Source organism: Camelus ferus, chromosome 17, assembly GCF_009834535.1.
Source record: "Camelus ferus isolate YT-003-E chromosome 17, BCGSAC_Cfer_1.0, whole genome shotgun sequence".
In the NCBI taxonomy this organism is placed as follows: domain Eukaryota; kingdom Metazoa; phylum Chordata; class Mammalia; order Artiodactyla; family Camelidae; genus Camelus; species Camelus ferus.
Window position 1 is genome coordinate 39,168,086 of NC_045712.1, and position 13,199 is coordinate 39,181,284.

At 36.6% G+C, this 13,199-nt stretch overlaps 1 protein-coding gene across 6 annotated transcripts in view; it reads right to left on the minus strand.

Annotated features, from left to right (window-relative positions):
- SNRK (SNF related kinase) overlaps positions 1 to 13,199 on the minus strand; it is a 56,161-nt gene that overhangs the window by 11,899 nt on the left and 31,063 nt on the right. For all 6 annotated transcript variants that reach the window (XM_032459077.1, XM_032459072.1, XM_032459075.1 and 3 more), the window contains one exon: positions 3,208 to 3,349. In XM_032459077.1, the coding sequence (XP_032314968.1) occupies positions 3,208 to 3,349 (142 nt within the window). The remainder of the gene's footprint in view (positions 1 to 3,207; positions 3,350 to 13,199) is intronic.

Below are 13,199 nucleotides of genomic sequence, written 5' to 3' on the forward strand. Positions count from 1 at the left end.
CAGCCTATAATGAAAAACAGTATGAAAAGGAATATATATATGAGAAACTGAATCACTATGCTGTACACCAGAAATTAACACAACACTGTAAACTAACTATACTTCAATTAAAAAAAAAAAAAAGACAAAAATGCTCAGATGGTCAGATGAGATCAAATAAAAATCCAGCTTCCAGTTGTTAAAAAAGATGCACCTAAAAATAAGACGATAAAAGATTTAAAGTAAAAGAATAGAAAACATATATAGCACATGAATGCTAACCAAAAGAAGACTGGTGTGGTTACCTAAAACTGTGTAACACAGACTGACTTTAAGGCACATAGCATTATTAGAGATAAACAGTGATACAAAGGTTCAATTTACCAGGAAGCTACAAGTTTTCAGCTTGTTCGGACCTCATAACACTCCCTTCAAAATACCCAAAGCAAAATCTTAGGACTTTCAAGAATAAAAAAAATAAATTTACCACCACAGTGGAAGAATCTCTCTCAGTAAGTGATAGATCAAGCAGTCAAACTCAGAGGGATGGAAGTAATTTGGAACAGCATAATTAACAAGCTTGAGCTTTAGGATTTATACAGAACTCTGACCCCAACAACTGGAAAACATACATTCTTTTCCAGAACAAAAGGATTATTTAAGAAAATTAACTCCATGCTAAGACATAAGCAAGTCTTATCAATTTGAAAAAAAAAACTAGTGCCATATAAATTGTATTCTTGGATCACAAAACAATTAAGTTAGAAATGAACAACAAAAAAGCTAATTAGTAAAACTGTATTTTGGAAATTTAAAATACCCTTCTAAAACTAATGGGTTAAATAAACCCATGGAACCTAGAAAATAGTCAGGACTAAATAATAATTTTAAAAAAGGATTATAAATCAAAACTAGTGGGATGCAGCTGAAATGGCCATTTATAGCCCTAAGTGTTACACTGGAAAAGGAAAATTTATGATCTGAACATCCAATGTAAGAAAGAAAAAGAACAGAAGAGTTATCCCATTAAGTACGTAGAAGGAAACAACACAGATAAGATAAAAGACTATCAATAACAAAACAAAAAACACAACAGTAAGTTAATAAAGATAAAAGATAATTCTTTGAAAAACATTATAATTAAACTTCAGGCAAGATTGAGCTAGGCAAAAATAGAAAAGGTAAAAAGTAAGAGAAAGCAAAAACTCAGTACTGGATATCCAGAGGGAACTCTAACTTGAAAAGATACATGCACCCCAATGTTCACAGCAGCACTATACACAATAGCCAAGACACGGAAGCAGCCTAAATGTCCGTCAACAGATGACAGGATAAAGAAGTTGTGGTATATTCATACAATGGAATACTGCTCAGCCATAAAAGAGTAAAACAATGCCATTTGCAGCAACATGATGGACCTAGAGATCATCATTCTAAGTGAAGTAAGCCAGAAAGAAAAAGAAAAATACCATATGATATCACTCATATGTGGAATCAAAAAGAAAAAAAAGGACACTATGAACTCATCTACAAAACTGAAAGACTCGTAGACATAGTAAACAATCACGGTTACCAGGGACAGGGGGTGGGAAGGGATAAATTTGGGAGTATGTGATTTACAAATGTTAGCCACCATATATAAAAATAGATATTTTTAAATGTTTGCTGTATAGCACAGGGAACTATGATCAGTATCTTGTAATAACCTTTAATAAAAAAAATATGAAAACGAATATATGTATACGTATGCATGACTGGGAAACTGCTGTACATCAGAAATTGACACACTGTAACTGATGGTACTTCAATAAAAATGTTTTAAAAATCAATATTGGAATGAAAAAAGGGCAACAACTACACTATAGGCTTTAAAAATGTAATTAGAAGATACTATAAATACTTGAGGCCAATAAATTAAAAAATTTAGATAAAATGGACAAGCTCCTTAAAAAACAAAACTTAGCAAAACTGATACAGGAAAAAGCAGAAAACTGAATGGTCCTATGATTATGAAAGATAATCCCACTAGGAGTGAGCCACTAAGAAGAAGCTTCTAAGATATCAGAACTGTTCTGTTTCTTAAGCTGATAATGAGTACATAGGTGTTCATTTTATTACACACACGTTTTATCCATTCCTTTGCATGACATACACCAGCATAAAAATAAGTTATGCTGTTTTAGTTTTTTCAGAATGTGCTATGGAGATGCGCCTTGAATTATAAACATCTAACACGCATACAGCGTACATCCACAGATGGCAGCACTGCTTCCTGGGCTAGAGAGCAGCAGCAGTTAAGGGCATAAGGAAGATGACAATGACAATCGTCAACAACACTCAATGTGGGTGCCATTTATGTGCTAAAGGCTGAGCTACACACTTCATACACATAAATTAATTTAATGTTCACAATAACCCTATGAGGTAGGTTCCACCATTTTCACGTCATTAGTAAACTGAGAAGCTAGTATTTGAATCCAGATAGTCTGAATACCTAAATTCTTAACCATGGCCTAAGATGGGATCTACTTGGAGAAAAGACTCAAGCTATCAGATTTCCTTCTTACCAGCTGATAGGAGAGAACTCAAAGCTCTGTTACTCCAGCAAAATCCTTTAAGTGGTAGCTACAATCTCAGCTGAGCTTATTTTAAAATATTATCCACAATATCAATGAAATACTGAACTTCCCAATAGTTCTTTTATTTCATTATGTATTTCTCTCTACACACATCACAGTACTGTACAGCACTCAAAATTCCAAATAATCCAACTTGCATTACTTCTTCCCACAGTCACGTGAACCAACACAGAGCTTTTCCGTCAACTGGGGGGAGGGTGCATGAACAAAATTATAAGACACGCTATGTCAATCCTAAAATGGCCGGTTGATGGTCTATTTCAGGAAAGAAAATCCTCTCACTCTTCTCTGGAACTTCAAATAATTCCAGGTGGTCCTGCTTTTTGGTGACGCAAAATGAGAAAAGTAATTCTTACGGTCATGTCTTCATTTCAAGTGAAAGTAACCACCACTCCTGGAGGCTGAAGAGCCATATAATGGGTTTCTTGAAAACTGGCATATTTGAAAAGTAGACTCTCTACTCCAGTATTAAATTTCAAATATTCTAGGGTTAACTCCCCAAAACACACTTAACAAGAGCAGAAATACTGGGATCAAAAATTAAAATGGATAAAAACACCCACATAGCTTTGTTTTGTTTTTTACTTACTCTTTACACTCTTTAGACACATGGGATGGCACTGTGTATTTGCAATCCATGATCATTGTCAACGTTTCACTGTCATTGGCCTCTTGAAAGGGTGGCTGCCCACACACCAACATGAAAAGGATCACTCCCAGACTCCATATATCTACAAATCAAAGAAATACTGTTAAATACTGGACTAATTAGAAAACCAAAAACACCAAGAGGAGTAAAAGTAGACTAACAAAGATTATTTTATTCTAAACCGTCAAAAACACTTATACTTCAAAGTAAAAAGATCTAGGGACAAAAACTTAGAGCCCAATAAGGCAGGGAAAGTATCTGTCTTGTTCACTGTCTTTATATTCACTTAAGGCCCAAGAAAGTGACAGGCACACAGCAAATGGCCAATAAATGTTCAATAAAGAAATGAATTAATTCATTTGTTAATGGCAAGAACATCAACTGGTAAGTACCTATCAAGGTACCCAAACTGATGGACACACACTGCCATTTCCCCATTACATTATACACCAGAGATAAAACAAAGATATTAATACTCTGAGATATGAAAAGGGTTTTGCCTAAGGTCACAGTTGTCCAGGCTGTTCACCTCAGTCATGGTCTGATAACCGCATCATATTAAAGTTAGAAAATTAAAGCTCAGAGAGGAAAGAAATATTCCTGAGCTGGTCTGTCAATGAAGAAAAAGACTAGTTATGTATTATTTCAGAGGAAAAAACTAGGATTGAAGGTGTAGGTAACCAGGACTCACACTTTGACTTAAAAAAACAGCAGAAGCTACTTAATAAAACCACGAAAACACTGGGAAAGGTATTAGGTCTCCTATCACTGTGAGTATTTCAGCAAAGTCTGAGCAACCATCTGTCTAGCATCCTGTGTAAGGCACTTCTGTACTGATTTTAAGGCTAGACTAGTTGACATCTGAGGACCCTCTCAACTCCAGCACTATACTAACTCCTATAATAAAAAATAACCCCTACTTCTTGCCACTTATATATAAAACAAAGCCATCACTCAGATGGAAAAATGATGTTTTTTCGGATGAAAAAAGGATGCCTCCACTTAGGAAGGACATCACAAGAAATTCATTCATTACAGAAACTGATGTACAGACATGATTATATGAACAGTCATATAACAAGACATCAATTCAAGAAGCTTCCTAAGGCCATGAAAGCCTTAGAAGAGAGTAAAGGACAGGCCACATGGCCTTTGTCACTACATCTGTTAACACTCAACTGCTGTTTTCCTTTAAGCTTAAATGCCCAAAATAATGTATGTTCCATGAGAATTAAAACTTATTAATAAAATACCTTTTCGTTGGTTCAAACTAAACAAAGAGGACAATAAAGGAAGAAACTCTAAAGTTATATGCTGATTTTTTTATACATACAATAAATTTTATTAAGTATGTTCCAATAGAAATTAGTGAGAAAGACAGAAGAATCTACTAAAACTAAAACATTTATATACATGAGAATGAAAGGATCCTGAGGATCACTCAGTTCAAACCCCTGGTTCTGCAGTGTCCCTAGGAGGTCGCCTGGCATTGCTTATTGGTTCCATGAATTATCTGACTCCCTGCCCAGGACAGCAAGCTGGCTCAGGACTCCACTCCACTCACTGACCCACAATTCTTTACCTTGATCTTGGAACCCAGAGGGCCATCCCCATCAAAGTCAAACAATCTGAGTAATGGTGGCTAGCTGTACCTGTTCTTCAAGTACTCAGTAACAAAAATTTATAACCCCAATTCTAGGAACACCTTATTAAGATTTTTAAAGGAAATTTATATAGTTGATGTTTAACTTACACCATCCTTGTACAAAGTGAATCTGTCAATTCTGGTCACCTGCTCCAACTCTCAAGCCACCATCATGAACAGTGGCAATTACAATTATCCTCCCTGTAATGCATGCATCTATTTTATAAAACAGTCATAATTTAGAAATTAACTGAAAAGTAAACCCACGTTTTCTCTGATTACTCAAGAAGGGAAATTCAAGCTTTTATTTAAAACATATACCTGGCCATCTCTTCCCCAAAGGAGGGGATTTTAAATTGCTTACAATAAAAATGCACAAACATAAAAATCAGGATAGTTAAAATAAAAACTTCCTTCTGTTGTTAAAATACTGGCAATATCTAATACTACCACTGTAAACAAACCTAACCATTAATATATGTGGATCTGAGATATAATAAATTCATATCTTTTGATATAAATCCTAAAAAAACAATAATTTTTATAAAATGAGTTTGGGTACATTATTCCTTCTACCATCACATACTTTAACTGTGGATAAACTAGTCTGGTTTTTTTTTTTTTTTCCTTTTTCTCCATGCTAAACTGGAGTTGATATCTGACAATACAATTATACAAAACTGATGATTTAAAAAGATAATAAACATAAATATCAATTCCCCCAAATTCGTATTTGGTTAAAGAAATTTCCTTTTTCTGTTAAATGTTAACCTCAGCAGCAACAAGGAAGTCCAATTATTTGGAAATGTTCTCTTTAGAATCATTTGCCCAAGCAAACTAACACACTCTGCTTGTTAGGAAGTGATACAGGATTAAGAGTCAAAAAGGAGAACAACATAAATATATAAAAATATATACTGTTTCCAGTTAGAGCTCAAATTACTTCTGAATATGGAAATGCTTACTCTGAGAAACTCAGAAACACAATTCAATGACAAGTAGTTTGCAAAGGTAAATGGCATGATTTGAGGCAGATGAATTCGTGAGCAGTGTGACTTGACGGGGTGAAGTTCTAGACAGAGCACATGACCCTGTCGCCAAGACATTATTCAAGGGACCGTTTATTCCATTTACTTATTTTCCAGACTTTTTATTTCTCTTCTTATTCTACTTTTTGACTTTGAATCGTTTTACTTTTTCATCTTAAGGGCCAAAGGAAAGAGATAAAAACAGTCACTAAACAAACCAAAGTGGTATGACTTAAACCAAGTTATTGAAAAATCTGTTCCCCATCTTTAAAACAGGAATAGTAACAGTGAGGTAAGTTCCTCTTAAAGCTGTTGTGGGCATTAAAAGGATTAAACTTGAATCCCTGGTAAGTATTCAGGACAGAGCCCAGCACACAGAAAGCACCCCCAAGGAGGCTGCTGCCTCGTTCTTGTTCACCTGGGTCAGGCTCTGTCCTAGGCACAGTGAACACAGAAATAAATGAGAGACATCCTTGCCCTCTCAGGGCTCCTAATTCTCTGTGAGAAACAGACTATAGGTAACAGAAACAGAAAGCAGGTAAGCTCAAAAAGCACAGAGCCAACTCAGAGAAGAAAAACTAACAGAGATGGGAAAGGAAGAGGGAAGGCTTTTTAGTAACTCAGGTTAAAAAAAAAGAGGTATAACTCACTCAGGGACATAGGTCCCCAGAACTAGACATCCGGCATTACAGGACTAAGGTAATCCTTGATGCCATTCCATTACATCCCCCCTTAGACGGGGGAGGGAGGTACTACTTGTCTTAATAAAAATTCATTTCAGTGGGTATTTTACCTTTCCCACTGAAAAAAAATTACTTGCTAATAAAACTACAAACTCCCAAGGAGTAGATCACAGTCTCAGCTTGAGATCTTAGTACCACAAGGGATCCAAGTCTATAACTGGGGGTGGGGATGAGTGGGAAAAGTTAGGCAAAGAGTGTGGAAAGGGGAACTTAGACTGTTTTCATTTAAAAAAAAAAAAAGTTACTGGAATTGTCCATATTAAAGGTCCATGGGGTTAACAAACATCAACCACATGAAAAATCAAACTTAATGTTGATACAGTCTGAAGCAGATGTTTTTATTTCAGACCTAGCTATAGCCACTTGGTTAATAATAGAAATTATTATTATTAATTAATAATAAAAAAAGAGAATATCACTTCATAAATACAGTTCCTTTGCTTAAAAAAAAAAAATCTTCCAACTCACAGAACTGTGGGAAGAGGTGGAAAGATAATGAAGTCTCTGTTAGTACAAAAGGTGGGAATTACTAGTCTCCTTACTGGCTCTCAAGCTAGCTGGAAATAAGATGACAAAAATGAGCACTAAAGCCTCATCTGCTAACATTCAGTAGGTCAGTTCATCATAAAACAACTGAATTATGCTATTTCTAGGGCGGGAGGTGTTTACAAAGTTCATTTAGGCAGGCTATCAAAAAGTCAAAATGAAAACAACAGAATAAAGGAACATGCTAATGATTAATTTGAGGAAAGTAACTGCCAAAGGGTGTGGAGGAAGAATGTCACGACTATTGAGAGGTGTTCTGAAACATTTCTAAAGCGAATTATCTAGACAGCAGAAGAGTGAACAGGGCTTAGAAAGTAATAAAAATGGGAAAACCAGAAGAAAGGTTTTAGGTAGAAGCCTCTGTTTTTTCCCTCTGGCTTTCTTTTATCAGTGTAGCCATGAGTCATGAAAGAAACAACAGGAATAGAATGTTCTAAAACTGCTACAGATGAAGGACGGACCAGCACCTTTTATAACACCTCTTACAAACTGGCAGGATTTATGCAATCACTTTTCAGTTCCAACTACAGTCACTAGCAACTGACATATGACCCAATACTCATGTTACAGGGAATGCTTTCTTAGAAGAGCAAGTACTGTTGCAGAAGTGTGTAGGTCCCAGAAGATCCATTTATTATAAACCTAGGATCTTTGTTTTTTGTATGATATTCAGAGACCTAATCTCTATGGTTTACTGATGTGAATCCCTATCTACATAGTAAGAACTAATCATCTGCCTTCAAAATCATCTACAGCTCTGGTTATTAAAGATTTTTTCTTGCTCTGAACAGATCAGTGGTTGGTTCTAAGGGACATGACTAGAGATCATTCTGAAAGTAGGAAACTATCAGATCATTTGAACTAACAGAAGAGGAACAAAGAATCTGGATGAGTTCATGTTTTAGGACAGCTCTATTATTCTTGGTATTAGCAATACTCTAGTTAGAACTAAAGTTTTATTATTTAATAAGGAATCTTGTCTTAAAGATTTGTTAGCAAGGAATCATCTTGTCTCTCAAAAAAAAAAAAAAAAAAAGAATGAACGCCATCATCTCATACCTACTTCAAAAACCTTCTTTTCCAGACCTGAACCCATCTAAATACCCCTTGGGGACTTCAAAAATCACTGCTGCTCAAACTAAGCTTATCATTTTTTACCCAAACCTATTTGTCTTCATCTGTGTTCTGGCCTGGTCAATGGCATGTCCACCCACCCAATCAAATCCTGGGAGACATCCCAGACTCTACACTCTGCATCCTTTCACTTCCATGTCAGGGAGGATCTGGCCAATTCCAACATGTGCTTAGAAAGGCAAAGGTTCCCACCAATGAACCTCACCTTCCCTGAGGTCTCCCCACACTGCCCTCCAACCTGGCCACCTGGGCCACCTGGTGATTTCAGCACCACCACAGTGAGGTGTAATTACAGATGCTCTCCTGTCTTCCTCCACTGCTCAGAGGTCCTTGGGTGCAGAACATGTCCCCTGCACCCAGGTGGCGCCTTCTCGAAGAAGTCTGCTGACAGAATGAGCCTGAAACTAAAGAGAAAGCAGTGCTTCTGCAAATACTGTTTGGGCAGAGCCCCCAGAAGGCAGCAGAAGCGGAGGTTTAGGGCACAGGGGCAGTGAGTTGTTATTCATGTCCTTCAGAAGGAGACTGAGTGCTCAGGACAGAGTGCACGGGGATGGGGGCAGTGAGGACAAGCTGCAGTGTGTTCTAGTCAGCTGTTTAAGGTCTTATGCAAACTTGTTTTCTCAAGTAAAGAGAAAACAGGAAAAAGTTCAGGAAGTCAAAAGGTTATCAGTCACACACTGTGGGACTACAAGTGTTCACACAAATCCAAACCAGACAAGCAGCACTCTTCCAAATCAGCATTCTTTCGTGTGTCACTCTACAAGTCTGATTTTGATACCACTTAAGAGTTGAACTTTAGAAATGAAAACAGAAAGATAAATCAGGCTGAAACGTAACAGTTGTGTGACTTCTCTCAGTATGGATTAACGAACAGGGCATACCTGGGCTAAAGCGTCACAAGGACCTAGGTTCAAATCCCGCTGTGGCCGTTTAATTAGCTATGTACCCCTGGCCACGTGACCTGGCTTCCATGTCACTCTTCAATAAAATGTGGACACCACTACTTATCTGGTACTTTCTGAGAGGATGTCTGGGCAAACAGTGCTACACACACCAGTGCAGAGCCTACAAGGACCAAATGGTCACCACTAGATATAGGAGTAGAAAGCAAAAGGGACTTTACATTTTTTATTACATATATTTCTGTATTACTCGAATTATCTTACAAGAACATTCATTTCTTATTAAAAAAGTAATTAGAAATTAGCTGGGCTTAACAATATTCTGATGTGTACATACTTCAACTGAATAAGCAGAAACCTCTCTATAACTATGTAAAAGGTAATTTTTTTTAAAAAGGCACTTTCTCTCTTCACTAAGACAGTGATCCTCAACCTGCAGTCTGCAGACATTCAGTTCTACAAGGCTCCCTTAGTGGTGTCCCAGACCGAGGTCTCCACAGTAGGAATAGCTACAGTAGGAACTGCTTTAGTTTTAATTTTTAGCACAAATAACTTCCTTCAAGGATTAGGAAAACTCAAATATTAAACTCGCTGATGTTTCACAAACACCCCTAAGGGTCTTACAGAATGTGATAAAAGAAAAATGAGCAGTGTTACAGGTCCACAGACTCTGGATAAACCTCCATGTTCCCGGAGGTATGTGGGCACTGCAGGGTCTGGGGAGAGGATCCGGGTCTTGTGGTGCCTGGGAAGGCAGGCAAGTGCCGCTGGCCAGTTCACCCTCTAGTTCTATTTCCCTGCTTCAGGACAAACCTGAGGGTTCTCAAGGGTAAGGTGACACTGAAGTCAGAGTCACCCACCTTGGGTACATCGCCAAAGCCAGTCTGGAGGCTTGTGGCTTCCTAAAAATTTCCTTTTTGCCAGAACAATCCCTCAAAGTATTTCCAAATACCTCGGTGAAGCAAGAATCAGTTACAAATTCGTATCTGTCCAAAATTAGATCTTTAAAAAAATATCTTGTGAAACCTAAATATTTCCTTTTACAAGCTTATGGGGAAAATCTCTAGCTTTTGTCTAATTTTATTAGTACTAGTCACAAAGTCTAAAATGTTCATATACTAGAAATATTTTTTAAATGGGGAAACAAGAGCCATCAGGAATGGCAGTATTTGTAAGAGAACATTCTTCTACTACAAATTTCAACGTGGATACTCTTCAAAGAGCAGGTGTACAAGACCACTGCCTCACCTCGGACACTCAGGGACTTAGACTTCATTTTATAAAAAGTGATTTCACATTTCGAATTTCCCACAAGATTAAGGCAAAGGCAAAGCAATTTCACAAGTTTGGCTCTGATCTAGAAAGTACAATGTTTAGAGATTCAGTACGAAACCTAAAGTTGTCCAATTCAATTGTCTAATCAAACAATAGCAACTATGCAGGCTAAAGAATAAATCTGAAGTCTGTGCTAATCTGATGCTTTATTTAATAGCTAGTGGAGTATTGTGATGTTTTCTTAAATTGATTTTAAAAACACTGAGCCTTCTGCATTAAGAATGAGGTGTGCTAATGTAAGAAAAATATACGAGCCATTAAAATGCCAGTTAATAAAAATCACCCGCATATGCTGACTCCGGAGGGTTCTTTCAAAATGCAACAAACACAGCTTTCTGGGCATAGAGGTACAAAGTCAAATGAGGTGATACTTCAGCTGAACACAGAATTACCTTCGACTCCGTAAGATGTTAAACTTGTCAAGAGACTATTTAACATTCTCCTCTGAAGATGAAAAGAAACTTTAAAAGAGCATTTTTGCTATAAAAAGATTCAAAATTCAAAATATTAGTTCTTGAAATGTTTGTTTTGGTTAGTTCTCCAAGCATAATGCCTAAACGAGACATGTGGTATAAAAACGTATACAACTTATTTTCCTACATTAAAAAAAAAATCAGTATGTTGTATCTTTCTAGGGATTATAATAAACATACAACCTGGTTGATTCCATATAGGATTAATAACGTTCAGATTCCTTCATAATAAAATTTTAGCTAGAAAGTTCTCTCAAACATAACCACACGTTTCCTGCTTTTAAAAGTTATTTACTTTTTTCAGATTATGAAAGTAATACACGTTTAATGACAGTGAGATTCTATTAGCAATCTGTGGGAAGCTCCCTCCACCTGACTCACACTCATTCATCCCAATCTTTCATATTAGCCTATTAGATAAAGATATAACAGATTTGTTTTCATTTGCACCATCCTGATTATTCTTCCCCAATTTCTCCAAGGTATAATTTACATACATTAGAATTCACCATTAGTGTGCGTTTCTGCAAGTTCTAACAAATGCAGTCATGAAATTACTATCACACTCAAGACACAGAGATGCAGAGCATTACCCAAGAAAGTTCCCTTGTGCCTCTTTGTAGTCAACTCTTGCTCCCAGCCCAGCCCCTGGCAATCACGGGTCTGTTTTATGTCCCAAAAGTCTTGCCTACAAATGGACTTACTACAGTCTCTTTCCTCACTGATGCATCTGAGATCTGTCCATGTTGCTGCACGTGCCAATGGTTCATCACGATTTACTGCTAAGTGACAGTCCTTTGCACAGGTCTTCCACAGCTTATTTCAGTTTGGGGCAATTATGAGTAAAGTCACTAAAAACATTTGTATATTTTACAGTAGCCAAGACATGAAAGCAGCCTAAATGTCCACCAACAGATGATTGGATAAAGAAAATGTGGAGCCTGCGCGCACGCACACACACAATGGACTACTCCTCAGCCATAAAAAGGAACGAAACAATGTCATTTGCAGCAACGTGGACGGGCCTAGAGATTATCATACTAAGTGAAGTGCGTCAGTCAGAGAAAGACAAACATCATACGATACCACTTACATGTGGAATCTTAAAAAATGACACAAACGAATTTATTTACAGAAGGAGACTCATAGACACAGAAAACAAACTTATGGTTACGGGGTGGGACAGAAGGGAGGAGGGAAAGAAAAATGCAGAGTTTGAGATTTGCAGATACTGACTATGTATACAAAATAAACAAGTTTATACTGTATAGCACAGGGAACCATATTCAATGGCTTTTAGTAACCTGTAATGAAAAATACATATGTATCTATGTATAACTGAATCACTACACTGTACAACAGAAACTACTACAACACTGTAAATCAAAAATTAAAAATTATATAACTTAGATGATTGATTTCTTGAATATGTGTAAGCACATTTGACTGTGTACAGCACATTTGATTGGATTACTGCATTCTGTTGATTCTTATTTTGTGGTTGGCTTTATTCCTTTGATAACTGTAAGTTTAAAAAGCTAAAGCCCTATAAACTGTTCTTAGAACAAAAGAATAGTACATATATGTAAATTTTTAAAAATATGTGCAGTATATTGTACACGTATTTACATGCAATACATTGTATATATGCAATCAAACTGTAACAATTCTACCCAATTAAACTGAAAATTGAAAAAAATTTTAAAAAGAAAAAAACAAAAAAATAAACACTTGTATACAGCTGCTTATGCAAACTTAAATTTTCATTTGTCTTGGGTAAATACCTAGGAGTAGCTTCACCTACGGGAAATTACCTGGAATTCACCTGGAATTTATCGTGACATATGACATAATCTATCATTCCTTCTTCCAGAAGTATTGAATTATTCCAATACAATTTATTAAAAAAAATTCTTCCTCTGATGTCTTCTGATAATGGAGGAATTTAAGATTATTAGAAACTCCTCCTCTTTCTACATTATTTAAAATCACCAGCTAAAGAATCATGCTAAGATACAGAGGTGCCCTTGGTCATCAGTCCTTAAACTCAAGGGCCACAAAGCAAACATTGCCATGTGTGTTCAACAAGTACATGGCACCACTATTTGCCAGGCACTGTGCTAGGT